We start from the raw sequence: 16,112 nt of genomic DNA, 5'->3' as shown, positions 1-16,112 counted from the left end.
CTCTTGTGTTGGGTTTGCCCTGATAGAAGGGTTATTTTAGCCCAGCTCCTAATAACCAGGACGAGGACTTCCCCAAAGCAACCTTGTTTAGTCCTGCCCAAGCCTGTCTGCAGGCAGAGGGGAAAACTGGAGAGAGTTTCACAAAGCTCACTGACTCCGAAATGGCAAGGTTTATAAAAAACCCTTTAGCAAGCAGTCCTGCTATGGGGACTTTTTAAAATCCAGAAGGCTGCATAGCAGTGAGTTGGTTTTTCAAAGGGAAAAGCTTTAAGATAGTTGCTGCTCCTAAGAGGCAGCTCTGTAACAGCATCAAAGCAGGAACAGATTACATCTTTTTTTTTCTCCCAACATTTAGAACCAGTGAGGAAATTAGAGACTTGAAAGATTGGTCTTTAAACTGTGAGCAATACAGAAAAATGCTGGAAATCGGAAGATTCACCAACAAATCTTAAGATGTTAACAATCTTGCTTTCTCTTTCTCATACACAAACTACCAGAAGAGCTGTGCATCCACAGATTTATAGCCACACACTGAGATTTAAACTCATCGCCAAACTCCATCTACAAAGGATGTACAGCTTTGTTTATGTACTTTGTAGGAGCCACACAAACTTAGGCTAACGACAAAGACCTGTATGCCAGCACACAAAAGAATACAGGAATATAGCTGTTAGAGTAGAGATCAGACCCACTTGGATTAAACCTGCCTGATCTGAGGTCTCCTGATGAGGACCAATGTCAGGCAATTCTGAGAGGTGCATAAAATCTTAAATAGGAGTAGTTCTGAAACAGCGGGCTCGCAGAAGTTCCCTTCTGACCTCTGTCACTTAGGGGTTGCAGCATGCTCTGAAACATGAGGATTTATAACGTTGATAATGGCTTCAAAACCTTTTGCAACATGACTTGTAAAGGCTTTTGTTATTTATAGAACAGCCTCGACTTGGAAAAAGGTGGTATATATGCCAATATACTATATTCTAACACTTCTTAAAACCTCAAAGGATTACACAGACATTCAGCTTTCTGCCAAATATCAGAAAAATAAATTGCATACTGACACTAATGTTTTCCATCCTTGTTTTTACGTGGAGACTTTTTTCTTTCTTGATTTGATTAGTTCTAAGACCTGACCCTAATATTGTTCAATATCAATGAAATCTTCTGGCTAATTATAGGGTAAAAAGACTTTCTCAAACAGTTTTCACTTGTGGCATTGAATTATCTTGTAATGAGGAAGGGTAAATGTGACTGCCTGACATAACTTATTTGTATTATTCTGTTTATATTTCTGCTGTGTTTCACCTTCTGAATCCTAACCTGAACAACTCCAGACTTCCCAGATCCCCAGCTCCATTAGATACCTCTGAAATCTTCCGTTTCTCCATTACCTATGATGTGCTAGGCTGCTCTGAAGAGACCACTATTTTCCAAGAAAGGATATACCATAAGTTTATAAAGGGCCAAAATATGACCCTAACAAGTTGCTTTAAAAATAGATATGAGACAGAGAAGACCTTTTCACATCCCTTTCCATGCAGCCTATGCTAAACCCTTGCAGAAAGCCTGCAGGCTGCTGCATCCAGCCAGCATGTGGAGAATTGCAAACCACTGTGCAAATCTCTCTGGGCAGGGCATGAGGCTTTTGGGTCACAACCATCCGCCCTCACTGCTGGATACTGCCAAAAAGTTAACATGTCTGCCTGTTTGTAAACATTTTAAGACCCATCTTCAAGTCAAGTTAACTGGCTCAGGCCATGATGTTCGTGGAATAAAGAACAGTTTGGAAATGTCAGAGGCGATCAGAGGTCATGCTGAAATGCCTTTGTATCGTGTCTGAGCCCCTTCATACAGAGAAATCACTTGAAATATCAACTTCCTTTTAGCTGTGTCCTTGAAAAAATTGTGAGCTTGTATATTGGACCTTCAGATTTAAATAGAAAGTCCCTGCAAACTCATCTGTTGGTATGATATTGATAGCATTTCCTTTTCAATGGTACAAAAATAATTGTAGGAGTCCGAAACACACTAGCTGCACCGTTAGCTACATTATTCTCAGTACATTTTTGCCTTTTAATACATGTTAAATGAGCAGAGACAAATGTTAAAAGGAAAGTTATTCCTTGATGTGAAAATGTCTTTGACTCTGTTCTGCTATGCCAGTGTAGTTATGCCAGAGTAGTTAAATTTGTACAACAGCTCTTTTGTGTTACGTATTTGCATCTGGCTGCACTTTGCTCAGAAAATGCTTCTGCTTTTACAGTTACATTATGAACCAAATTAACGTTATAATTGATGCACTCAAATTTATCCAGTGTTTTGGCTGTAATTATGACCTCTGCTTTAGCAAGTCTCCTAAAATTGCCATGACAAATTAACTAATAAGAAAATTAATATGAAGAAAGCATTTTAGCTTTGGACTGTTGGCACTTTTTTGAGATTACTGGGGAAGGAAAGCATCCACTTTTTATGCTCAATAGTTAATTGCTTTCCTTCTTCCCTCCCTCACATTCTTCCTGGAACGTGCAGTGTTTTGAATGTGCAGTCATTTAGGAGGAAATAGTATAAAAGGTAATTCGACATTTCCGACCCAAACGTGCTAACGGGCAGTCTGAGCCCCTTTAAATGTTGAAAGAGAAGGAGATTGTGTATGAACCCATGGACCTGAAGAACCCACAAACGGTGAACTCAAAATTCAAAAGTCCTGCTTTCTAAATTTAGGCTAAGAACAGCCAACATACCAGAAGCCTCTAAAGAAAAGCTGGTCCCACAACTATCCATATCAGGGGCCATAATCTAGTAAGGATTGTTCATAAGAAGGCATCATTAAACCTAAATCTCTGCCTTGATCAAGTCAGCTTCAATCCTGAATCCTGAATGTTAGTCTGACAGTAGCTGAGACTTAAGGTTTTATAAGTACTTGTGTCACCAGTACCTGGTTGCTATTTACATGTGAAGCATAAATAAGTATTAGCAGGGGTGACTTTTTGAGTTGCCTCACTGTAGTTACAACATAATTCACTTTTATACCCTTCTTATTTCTTTCAGTATAATGGTTCTCGTCCAAGGGAGGAGTGGGAAATGTGGCACCCGACTCTCATTGCAGAAGCCCTCTTTGCAATATCCAACATTTTAAGCTCCTTGCGCCTCATATCCCTGTTTACAGCAAATTCACACCTGGGACCCTTGCAGATTTCTCTGGGACGCATGCTGCTAGACATCCTTAAATTCCTTTTTATCTACTGTCTGGTGCTTCTGGCTTTCGCCAATGGACTGAACCAGCTTTATTTTTATTACGAGACCAGTGCCTCGGAGGAACCCAACAACTGCAAGGGGATCCGATGTGAGAAACAGAACAATGCCTTTTCCACGTAAGACGTCCTTTCCTTTCTGCTTTTAAGGTCAACTTCCACTGTCTCCTGTCTTGCCTGCCTTTGCCTGTAGTCTGTCACTGCACTGAAAATGTCTTTATTTATTCATTTGCAAGTATCAGGTGAGCTGGTTGGCTGTGGAAGGTGTGAGTTAACTGAGGCAGACATTCTGCTGAGCTTTGCTGTCAGAAAGACTGGAAGTGGAGACAGTTGTTTTAGTTCTGGACCAAAGAGCCTCTCTACATGATCCCGTAACTCAAATTTTATTATGGCTACATACAATTTCAGTATGCTTAAGAAAGCAGGTATCTTTTTGCTGTAATAATTCTTTTGTCTGATTCTGGAGAGAAGGAGGGGAAGCTAAACAAAATGTAGAAAACAAGGATAAAACGATGAAAAAAAAGTATTAATAAATCATGTGATAGAACAGCAACAACAATCTCACCTAGGCCATTTTTATACATACATGATGTTGCAGGTTTCTCTGATTTCCTTGCACTGGGGGGAGACTGAAATCGCAGCAAAATCCTTTTTGCTGGAAATGCTGGTACTTTGCTGAGATGTTGGCATGGAAATTGCTGTGATGACAGCTGGCAGGGCTGAAAGAGATAGCACATGCTGAAAAATAACATGAATTGTCTTTCTGATGTATTTAATTACTAATAGTGGAAATAATTATAATAATCAGCCCCCACCCAATTGTTCTTGCTGCTCGCACAGTACTTAAAACACAATGGCAAGAGAAATAAATAAAGCATGGTCTAGAAAAGGGCCTACGCCCTGCAAACAAGCAAAACAAAACTGTTGTCCACCACTTTCTGCTAAATTAAATAAAACTTGTCATAATGCCCAATAATTCTCCACCCTGCCTCAGCTGAAGAATTGAGGTTAAGAAAGGATTTGTGACATATTTGCGCTGTTATCAGAAGCAGATGATGGCTGAGGCCACATAATGGGGTTGGAAGAAGAGAGGCTCCAACATTGCTCTGTTGGCTCCCTCCTTAAAAGGTGCAGGGGATTTTCATGGGATAGGGTCCAGCCTCACCAGAGCATCATGACCTGGTAGACGAGATGTGCTGTGTCTTCCGTTGCAGAGCAGGAAGACCATCGGCTTGATTAATTTTCTCATTAAACCCATCTATATCTGGAGGAAGTGAATAGAACTGCACTGTGCTAATGAACAACAGAATTAAAGACTTCAGTGTTTTTCTGTTTTAATTGCTTTGCATGCCCCAGAAATGTGTTGGGCAGAGGAATTAAATAACAAAGACTGTTCCTTGATCTCTGTCCATATTGATGCATCAGCCAGAGGGAGAAACGTTTGGCAAGCACAATGTTTGTTAAGGGACAACTTCTAGCTTGGTAAGGGTCAAACCCACAAAGTCCAGGTCTAGAGCCTGCCTTTCCCTGGAGCTACGGTTAACAGATGTATTCAGGTGAACAGATATATTCTGCAGTGTGGTTTGGACCCATCTCCATTGCACACCAGTTGTTTTACAGATTTCACTGTCAGCAGGGTAGTAGAGAAAACAACAGCAGGATTTCACTAAAGAAAAAGATAGCAGGAAAAAAAGAAAAATAGATCCTCAAATCTGTAAGGAGGTGTAATGTCTTGGGAACTAGAAATGCTACTGAGCCACTTAACAGAAAGTGTGCAGATCAGCTTAAATACAGACCACAATTTCTCCCACCCCAACATTCAGTTTAAGCCCCCTGCCAAGGAGAATGGAGCACAGAAAGGAAATTGAGGGGGCTCAGCCTTTGTGGAAGAGGTTTGTTTAAAACAGAATCACAGTGGGAGGGGATCCATTAGGACTGAGGGCTCCTGGCAGGGGACAGAATGCTCTGCAGTTACTTTTTGTTTTGAGACTTGCTTAAGAAATTTATTTAACATGTTCTTAAAAGTTTAAATAGTCGTTATTAACACCCCCGGTGCAAGCTGACATTTGGCCCTCAAGCAGAGGCACAGCATGGGTGACTGGCTAAGAACGAGCAACCGGCAAAACCTAAAATTATATCGTTGGGCTGGGGAGAGCAGGCATGGCTGGAGGGAATTCAAGTCACCGTAAAAAGCTTTCAATCAGTACCCTTTGATTCCTACCAGCATTTCCAGGCAGTCACACAATAAGATCTAATTTTGTAAGGGAAAGAAAAGCAGGACGCCACTCGTGTTTGTACAGCTTGTTTAAAATGTGACACCTATTTACTGGTGCATTATTTCCTATTACTCCCAAAGGATGGGTTTAATATTTTGTTGGTGAGGAAATTTTCTGCATCACAAACACAGATCATGGAAAAGTAATATTCCTTTGTGACAGCAATGAGGTGAAGTCATGAATAATTTAAGGTTTTATGCTTTGGCCGCCTCATCTCTTAGAAAGCAGAGTGTCTACTGCTTAGACAGACAAATTGAAAATATGATTATCGCTGTGGTTCTGGCAACTGATGGAGAAGAGAGAAACAAAGAAGAGGAAGAGGTGGAGGAAGTCTGTTTGCTTAATATCCAAAATATACGCTGTCAGCAACCTCTGTCTCCCTTGTGCCTACGCCTCATCAGTACTTTTACTGCTAACAGTTAAAATAAGTTAAAAGATAGCTAGTGCTCCACCATTTTTAGTAGAGAAATGCTTAGCATGCTTTGGTTAATCCTTATTTTACCACCTCAATTATTTAACAAATCTGACAAACAGCCTGACTTTTGGGAGAAAGGATTTTAGCTTTAAAGAGTCTTTATAATTTTAGCCAGTGAAGAACATAAGATACGTCCACAAAATACAAAGGAACTAAGTCCTGATTAAAAACACAAGGATACATGTGGAACAGATGCCCAGAGAAGCCAGAAGAACAGATATATCAAGGATAGGTATATAGCAAGTATAGGACATATCAAGAACAGGTATATCAAGTAAAGTATCTGAATTATTTGTATTGATTTTTTATAGTAGGAGCATTTGAAAATATCTACTGACCTCAAGCCAAAATGGAAACTCTTAAACAGGCATATAAATGTCATTTTTATTATATAAATGCCATAATTTGGAAAGCCAGACCAAAGATGCCCAAATAGAGCAATTATTTAGATTGCTGATTATGTATTTGCCGTGATGGCAAAGGGTCAGTTGTCTCTGGCTGAAGCCAACAGAGACCTGGGATGATCTCATCAGCTGTAAAGCACAACGAGGTCAGGTCTAGTTCATCTGTGGAAGGAAGACTTCATCAGAAGAAAACCTCTCGAGCTGAATTAATGTGATGACTCTTTCATCTGAGTCATTACTGATCAATTGTTGCGGCACCAATTGTGCTGCTGAGGGCACTGCATAGTGGTGGGTGGGAGCCGCTGCACAAACAAGCCGTAGTGACCAGCATTTTCGGCGACATTCATTGCATGCAGATGGTGTCTTAGCACACTGGCCTTGGTCACTTGCAGCCAAAAAATTTGCAAGCTCTCAGCCTATATTAGAGCAAAATGTGCAAGTGGACATGATTTCTCACATCTCCTCCTTCGCTGTGTCTCGTTGTGAGCTGTTTAACTACTACAGTCATGCTGTGCTTGGGGATGGGTTCCCTGAACACTTAGTCTGCAGACACGTTAATGATGCAGGCACTAATTAAACAGGAGAGTTTATATCTATAGATAACAGCAAAATCACAGCATAGCAATTTTAATTAGAGGGAATATATTGTGGCTGTTCTTTGGATGTATATAGAGTGGGAAAGGGAACCTTAGGTTTCTTCAGGGCAGTCAGGCTCATTGCATCTCACAAGGATGGGGCCAGGGCTCTGGGACAGGTAGCAAATGTTGTTGATGGGACACAGCTCACACCTGCATTGGCAAATGGGTCACTGTTGCTGGAGCACAGATTGCCTTCCTGATGTCTATGTGTTCCCCACCTGAACCAGGCATTGTTTTCCATTCCTCAGAGTCAGGTAGCCAAGTAAAAATCTGGTTTTACTTGCAGACTTTTTGAGACCCTCCAGTCACTCTTCTGGTCTGTGTTCGGTCTGCTGAATCTCTACGTCACCAACGTGAAAGCCAGACATGAGTTCACAGAATTTGTTGGGGCCACTATGTTTGGGACCTACAATGTCATCTCCCTCGTTGTGCTGCTGAACATGCTCATAGCCATGATGAACAACTCCTACCAGCTCATTGCTGTAAGTTGTATCTTGCTCGCTCTCTTTTTGCTTTTATTTTTCTGCATGTGCCTCATCTGTTTGGCTTACAGCAAGTGTGTATCTTCTGGGATGCTGGAGACTGCTACCCCCAGTTTTTGACAGCAGATAGTTGGGATTTCTGCTCACCAGCCTGAATCATGCTTGCGGAGGAGGTTTTGCTCTGTTTGTAATGCTGCTTAGCTGGAAAAGGCTTATCAGCTGCGATCTGCCCTTGTCTTCTCCTATAGAGTAGCCTCCCTGATGACCTTGTCATAGGCAGTTGATTTACTTGGTAGCAGAGAGGGTATATAAAGGGAAGCATTCCCACTACTTCCTGATGTGTTTTTAACTTGGAGGGTGTGTTTAATACTTCCCACCCCCCTTTCCTATTACTGTTTTCTCATTTGAAACTGTGTGTCAGGAGCCCACTCCTGTAATTTCTTATTCTACAGTCTTCCCACTGAAATTAGGTAATTTCCATGTGTAACACCCAGCCTCCTGGCAGCTGACTCTGCAGACCCGCAATTTCAGCAACCTCAGGTTCCTGAGTAACCTCAGTGCAGGATGGATCTGAGCTGAGGCAGCTCAGGGCTGCCAGATGGCTGCAGAGCCAGTTTCAAACTTAACTTTGTCTTCATTTGAATGTTCAAAACTGGTCTCTCTGTTGTAATCTTATTTTGTGTACTCAAAAGCCAATCTGTCCATTGATGATTAAATTTGCCAACAGATTGAAAACTAAAGCAGCGTGGCTCTGCGTTTTACGGCTCTTCAGGTAAACTACACAGAAACAGTGTGGAAGGAAGCTAAATCTGGGGTGCACAAGTATTTAAGATAAACCAGTGGGCACTTACTCGCCAGCTCTGATGACTAACGTGAGACAGTGAGGTGGTGAAGTGTTACATCACCTGTGAGCAGGAACAGGAGTTAGGAAGTAATTTTTGTCCTCAGCTAGTCACTCAGAAATACAGGCAGGGTAGACTTCCTTCTCTGCTTTGGATGACTTTTGGATTTATTTTAGAAGATAGAGGATAAAACAGAAAAAAAGAACCAGCATCAGCTCTGCTACTATTTCCATTCCCAAAGTCCTGGACAGATCTCTGGGGAAGTGCATGGGTGAGCTCCCTGGCTGGTCCCTTCCTGGCTAAAGCACACAGAGGAGAGTTTGGAGTTGGCTGCTTGAACAAGTCCCACAACTGCTGTTGATCACCTGCTGATTCAAGTTGCTCCTAAATTTAGTTGTCTAGTCCAACTGAGCACAGACCCAGTCAAATCGGGGATGCTTTTGCACATCTGATCTTTATCACATTAAAAACTATGAGTAAAACTGGACCACTGACCTTCCGAATGAACAGAAAAGCAGCTTATCACAAAGGCATCGCTGCTTTATCAGTCTGTTTCAATGCTGTAAGAGCTTTCTCTTTGTTCAGCGCTACTCCTCACATTCCAGGGGGACTGGAATGAGAGGCACAAAACAAAGATACTCTCTTGGGCCATTTTCTCCCATTCCACTTCCTTTATTGTCACCAAATAGGCTTGTCACTGACACAAAGCCCAAACCTAAGATTGGCATAAGAATAGCGGTATTTGCCATTCACTGGGATACAAACCTCACGTCATTCTTTTCCCTGAATAATTTGAGTGATGCAGTGACACACTACAAACAATCCCACATGACTTAGAGGGACCCATCATAACAATTAACTGCAGTGAATTGTCCCGAGTGGGCTGTTGTGTGAGTGTTTCTGTGTATGGAGCAGATGGGAACAGTGAATTGCTCCATCAGAAAGTCTTGCTTGTGAGAGACCTGAGGGTAAAGGACTGAACTCGCAGATAACCAAGGAATAACACACAATTTGGTGTGCAGCCTGACCCCTCCACTCAGAAGAATGACAGTGAAAATGCTACAGGATACTTCTTTGTCACTTAAGCTGTCAGATTGCAATTGCCATTGAGAGCAGTGACATTTCCTGGGAAGGGGAGAGGCAGTCACCTCCAGCCTCTTCTCATGCAGTGCATGCAGCTTGGTTTCAGAAGCTAATATTTCCACGTGCTCACAGCATCCCTGAGGGACAAGTTTTCTTCATGTGTCTTCTGAGGGCAAGCATCAATTCTTCTCTTCCCTGAAGAAAACAACTCATTAATAAATGTTGAGCTTTACAACTGTGGGTCATTTTTAAAGCTCCTGTAATCAGCCCTATACCCAGTTCTGAATCACAGTAAACTGGTGGTTAAGACTGGGCATTTCTTCCTCCTGGTGTTTCCATGACATTGAATACACATGGAGTGACAGCATTCAAGAAGGGAGGAGGGGAAAGGACCACGAAGCTCTTGGAGCGGGGTGGAGGTCTTCTTCTCCAACACATCAGTGGGAAATCTCGTGGAGATATAAAATGAGCCAGACATCAGGGATGAGAGTGCATCTCTGCTTCTTGATTTCCCTGCAGTCAGGACATCTTAATTAATGCCACTTGTTAATAAGCCAGTGCCACTGCTGCAATGCAAACAGTCTTTCTCATCTCCTTTTTTTCCAGGGATATATAAGTTAGTGCATTTGTAGCAGTTAGTCTTCAGGTTAGCATTTCTCCATTGTCTCTTATACACCTGAACTTCTGCTGTAATGTTAGAGAAAGGAGAATCCAAGCGGCTTTTTCCTTCCTCTGTTGTGTCTCCCCACTATGGGGGTTAGGCCTTGGTAGTTAATTACCCACTGTAGGCACACGGCTTGAAAATACAGGGCATCTGTGGAATACAAGGCAAGCAGAGGGTAAAACCTCCACACAGCTTGGAGTGATTTCTGACTCACAGAAGGAAGAATTTTTCTGCCATAATTTCATTGTTTTTTTACTAAGCTATTTCAGACTTCAATAAATAATTTTTCTAGGGATACCCTGAAGCACTTTCAATACTGACTTTTTTCATATAGCCCATTTTTCTCTTTTGCCAAACCACTGTCGAGCTGGTTATGGGAGATGCTGTTTCACCGACAAAGCAAACAAAACCCAAATGCACACCAAAATTTCCATACACTTTGTGCTGTTTCAATATATGAAGACCAGACCAGAATGCAACTGGATGTTATGCACTGCTGGGTCTCTCATTCCAACACCCTCCCAGCCATGACAGAAATACCATCACCTGATGAACAGAAGAGGAGTATGTCATGATGACAAGAGGAAGGGCAAAGGAACTTATCTGAGAGAAGCCAGGTGGCTCCATCATTTGTAAGTAGCAGAAAGTAAGAGCAAGTGTTACCAGGGCTTCTGAGGTGCAGGTACGCTTTGCAGGGAATTAGCAACGTACATGCATTTTCTGAAAGCACGTTCCTTATGGACACATCTGCGATATTCTGGGAAGCCATGCAGGAATTAGTCACTGGAACTGCACCAACTGCTCTGCTCTGCAGCCACAGGAGCCACGGGGTGCAGGATCAATGGAAGAACGGCAACTAAAGCCCATCCGCAGGAGGAAAACCATAGCGCTGTGAACTCTAATCTGAATTCCAGGTGAGTGAGAGAGATAAGTGGTGCACAACAGTACCACAGCGCTAGGCATCCCACTGAAGTATTAAGGAGAGGTGTAAGCACTTGCAGCTTTCAGATGTTTTCTGAAAGTACAACAGTGCCGAGTACCTCAGGGATAGCGTCACACCAAAGCAGGTCTGAGAAAAATTACCTCTAACTGCTGTGCATGACAGTGAAGGTGTTACGGCTTCATCCGATTCTGTGTGCTAAACCATGACCACGGTGGTTGGAAATAGTGATGTTGAAAAAACGGCTTCACTCTAGCGGCGTGTATTAGGTTACAAAAGTGGTTTGTATATTGTAATTTGTATCCTCCTGTTGGTTTGTATCTCTGTCATTTCAAGCTAGTTCATCTCAGGCAGCTGTCACTGCAAAGGACAGCTGGACGTTTAATTTTTTTAAGTGTATCTCTGGAGTAGCATGACCAAATTGAAACACAGTTGCCAGTGTTTGGATTGGAGAAATTAGGGCATTGGACACCAAACTTGGAGTGCAGTTTGAAATGATGGAATGAAATAGAGTGAATTAGCACATATTGTGGAGGACAAGAATGAAAATGATAAATATTCTGCAGAGCAAAACAAAAGCTGTACAGTAAACAGAAACAGTTGGTATGTGCAGCTAAAAATAAGTGACCACTTTCAGAAAATTTCGACTGTAGGGATGTTGTACATGGAATTTTCTCCCATTTTTGAAGAGTCGAGAGCTTAAAAATTAAAGCACAGAGGAATATAAGGATTTTCCAGCTCCCTATTACATTGTTTCCAAGATGACTTTAGATTTCCCCCAGGAAGCACTATCAAACTTTTCTTGATCTACAAAGAACAAGAATCCCTCTGGTTTATTGCGCCGACTGAACTCCCTCAGCACCATGGCAGCAATTGCTACCCAGTTTAATTCACAACAGCAGCAGAAATTCTCTTCCCCACTGTGATCGATGACCCTCAGGACTGTCAAAAAAACGTTGCACCTCCTCCGCCTGCATGATGCGCACAGTTATTAGTTGGCCGTTTTGCTAAGGAAGAATTTTACAAATCAATAAACTTACTGCAAGATACACAGCAGGACAGTCCCTGTGTGTAGTAGGTTTTGGGGTGGTAGAATGTCCCCCTGTAGAAAGATACACAGCAGGACAGTCCCTGTGTGTAGCAAGTTTTGGGGTGGTAGAATGTCCCCCTGTAGGGGTAAGGCCAGCTCCAAAGCCTGGACTCATATCCAAGTTATCATAAAGCATCAGGAAGTGTTCATCTCACAAGAACCATTAAATTTGAATTTCAAAGGAGAAATTGAGATGTGGGGGTTTTTTTAACTTTGTCATACAGCAGGAAATGAAATTATGTAGAGGTAAGGCCAGCTCCAAAGCCTGGACTCATATCCAAGTTATCATAAAGCATCAGGAAGTGTTCATCTCACAAGAACCATTAATTTGAATTTCAAAGGACAAATTGAGATGTGGGGTTTTTTTTAACTTTGTCATACAGCAGGAAATGAAATTATGTCCTTGTTATATTCTTGTTGCCAATATGAGCTGGGATTAATGTCTCTTGAAGCTTTTTATGGTGTAGCAAAACAAGTAGGCTGTAGGAGGGGTATTAAATGGCTCTTTTGGTTTGCCGGCTGAATGAAATATCGCTGTTTGTCCCCTTTTTGTGGCCCCCAGGGCTCCAGCTGACCAACACACACCTGCTGGTCACTGCCCACTGCAGACCCTGTGCTCTGGGTGCAGGTAACACGCTCAAGTCTTTTCTTCATTCTCTAATGCAACTGCAATTACCCAAATCTCAATTATTGTGCTCCCAAAAACTCATCCATATCCTCAGTAATAATTAGTTTAAATCGCAAATCCTCCTGAACTTACTTGGTGCCATTTTGTGACATTTGGACGGGAAGGTTTCTGATACATCTCCCCACAGAGTGTGAGACGTGAAGAAATGCGGGACCAGTGCCCTCCTGGGTGGCTGGAGCACATATTTAGAGGAGAGAGATTCATTCCCAAGGCTGGGTGCTCTCTCTGGAGCTCGTGACTGGATGGGAGCGACTCCCTGCAGATTTTTATTTGAAAGCGAAGGGAAATACGCTGTGGAAGTGGTTTGCCATGATGCTACCATACAGCGAGAGGCCTGTGTGTGAAATGAGCCCCGGAGCCTTGCTCTAGACTGGCAGGCAGCTTAATTGCTTTTTGTTAGCAAGCAAAAGTATTCATTTGAAGGTGTAGAACTGTTTGTCTTTTTGCTGGCTTTAGCCTAATTACATCTAACCCATGGACTTGAATCAAGTTGTTAATATTCATCTGGTGTTTGCAGAGCCTCTAAATGGAAGCACTCAAATGTGCTCTGGCTTCATATGCTGTGTCTTTCTTCTGCTGTTAGACCAGACAAAGCTAATGGTTCATCCAGGTCCCCATCCTGCAAGCCCCTGCTCACACCAGTATTGTCAGCAGGATCAGAAGGATAATCCTTTCTGTTGTTTTTAATCTTTGAACACCCTGATGTTTATCTGACCTGGTGTACCACCATGGCCAGACCCCTCCGGGGCTTATTCAGAGGAGCAGAAACATTACATTCAAGTAAAAAACAAGATGAACTTGCAATCTGTAGATGACCACTGGCCGATTTAAGATCTTGCAGAGAATTTGCTGGCATTTGTATGTGTGGGGTTCTGTTTTCTTTGGTGTAGTTAACACAGCAGTGCCCTGCATGACAGGTCAATAATTCTCTGCCCATTATGTGCAAAGCAGAGCAGCAAGGTTTGCTCTTGCTACATGATAGGAGTTGAAGTATCCAGATGGAACCACATAGGTTGCAGCCCCCTGCATTATCCCATCTTTTATTTAGGCCTGACAAGCTCAATTAGCATTATCTTGTGCTTCTGCATTGAGAGGACTTTCATTAAAAAGGCAGAAGAAAAGAGGAAAAGTGAAAGATAAAGCAAAAATATTACTGAGGGAAAAGCAGTGGAAAAATAAAAGGGATTTATCTGGCAAGAGCTTTCACCTGATCTTGAGCAACGAGAACACCTGTATTAAGAGTCCACTGAAATGTGACTTTTTACATGCCAGCACTTCACGGGTTTCCTTTTCAACACACTGCAATCTAGTGAATAAGTTGATGCTGATTGTGTAGGTGGTACCTGATACATACAACTCCAATTAAACAAGAGGATGTCTAATAACCTGGATGCTGTGCCTCTCGTCTGCATTTTCGTTCTCCAGTTCTGTCCCTGCAGCTCCTGAGCTGCAGGCCCTGCTCTCAGAATTGGGGGAAGAAACAAGAGTTTTCATCTCCTCAATCAATGCTATCTGCACAGCCCAAGATTCACTTAGGGACTCGAGCAATCTCGTATGTTTGTAATGGTTCCCTTTCTTTTGGCTCAAGGATGTATTTAAACGATCAGGATATTTAGCTAGGATATTTCATCCTAGCAGAAAAGGCAATTTATGACCAGTCACAAAACAGCAGGATACTAAAGTGTTTGGTACCTGAATACACGTACGTGGTTTCACTGCTTAACTATGGAAGTTTGGGAATGATAATTTTATGATTTTGGTTACAAACAGAAGGGATATCAGGGCTGTGTATATATGAGCATTAAAAGGTTGCAAAGCCTAAGGAGATACAGGGAGGCTTAGATCTTTGATTCAGGGAAACTGCAGCAAAACATGAAAATGGCTCCCAGGGTCACACAGAATCACAGAATCGCTCGGTTGGAAAAGACCTCTGAGATCATCACGTCCAACCGTTCCTGTCTGCCCCCTAACCCATATCCTTAAGTACCTCGTCTACCCGCTCTGTAAATACATCCAGGGATGGTGACTCCACCACCTCCCTGGGCAGCCTGTGCCAGCTTCTGACGACCCTCTCAGTAAAGAACTTCCTCCTTATCTCTAACCTGAACCTCCCTTGGCACAGCTTGGTGCAGTTTCCCCTTGTTCTGTCCTCCATCACCTGGGAGAAGAGACCAGCACCCACCTCTCTACAACCTCCCTTGAGGCAGTTGGAGGTGGTGATGAGGTCTCCCCTCAGCCTTCTCTTCTCCAGGCTAAACAAGCCCAGTTCCCTCAGCCGCTCCTCATCAGGCTTGTTCTCCAGAGCCCTCACCATTCTTGTGGCTCTTCTGTGAACACGCTCCAGAATCTCAACATCCTTCTTATAGTGAGGGGCCCAGAACTGAACACAGCACTCGAGGTGCGGCCTCACCAGTGCCGAGTACAGGGGGATGATCACCTCCCTGGCCCTGCTGGTCACGCTGTTTTTAATACAGGCCAAGATGCCGTTGGCTTTTCTGGCCACGTGGGCACAGTGCTGGCTCATGTTAAGACGACTGTCCACCAACACCCCCAGGTCCTTCTCCTCCAGGGTCAGACCAGGAGTCAGTGGCAAAGAACATCAAATGTGCTTTGTGATTATTCATAAGCAGAGTTCAGATCTAAAAGTTACAAATAGCACTGAATAGCATGTTAAATAAACTGTTAGACCTTTAAATACCTTTATTGCAGCTGACATCACATTTCACAGGTGAAATCACATCCTTATAATGGCACAGACTGGATCCTGGCATCTGAAATTCACATGTAGATCCAAAGTGGGGTTTTTCTTCTTGGGACTAATTTCTCTTGGGGAAAAAAAAAAAGAAACAAGAAATAAATAAAGAGGGGTATGAAGAAGTACCTGAGTCTCCTTTGTATCTGGCTTCCATCAGTCCAGCAATAAATTTCAAGACATTTCATCTTACTTGGAAGACTCAAATCCCAGGCTGACTGGCTATGCAGAAAAAAATATATATATATAATGTTCTGGAAAGAATGCAAATAGAAATGAGGTGAAGTTGTTTGGTCTTTTTTGCCATGGTGCTAACAGATTCACAGACACTCAAGCACTTTGGGCTAGACACACCTTCTCAGCCCGCCATTCCTCATGTGTGAATTACCTGATTTTGACCTGGCTGGAGGTAGTTAACATTATCAGCACAGATGCTTTTTATCTCCCTGACTTTCAGCATGAAAAGAGGCTCTTATCAGGGAGTGATAAAGGAAAGAGAAGGGATGGCAAGGAGAACAAAGCCTCTTTCT

The 16,112-nt window shown here is 42.6% G+C and overlaps 1 protein-coding gene across 1 annotated transcript in view; it reads left to right on the top strand.

Moving 5' to 3' along the window:
* TRPC5 (transient receptor potential cation channel, subfamily C, member 5) overlaps nt 1-16,112 on the top strand; it is a gene marked incomplete at its 5' end in the record, with an annotated part of 43,425 nt that overhangs the window by 17,897 nt on the left and 9,416 nt on the right. Inside the window, 2 exons of the mRNA XM_010189153.1 lie at nt 3,046-3,368; nt 7,328-7,523. Coding sequence (XP_010187455.1) covers nt 3,046-3,368; nt 7,328-7,523 — 519 coding nt within the window. The remainder of the gene's footprint in view (nt 1-3,045; nt 3,369-7,327; nt 7,524-16,112) is intronic.

This window comes from Mesitornis unicolor, unplaced genomic scaffold, assembly GCF_000695765.1.
Source record: "Mesitornis unicolor isolate BGI_N332 unplaced genomic scaffold, ASM69576v1 scaffold11737, whole genome shotgun sequence".
NCBI lineage: Eukaryota > Metazoa > Chordata > Aves > Mesitornithiformes > Mesitornithidae > Mesitornis > Mesitornis unicolor.
The sequence above is the reverse complement of the archived record's forward strand: the minus strand, read 5'-3'. Positions and strand labels throughout refer to the sequence as shown.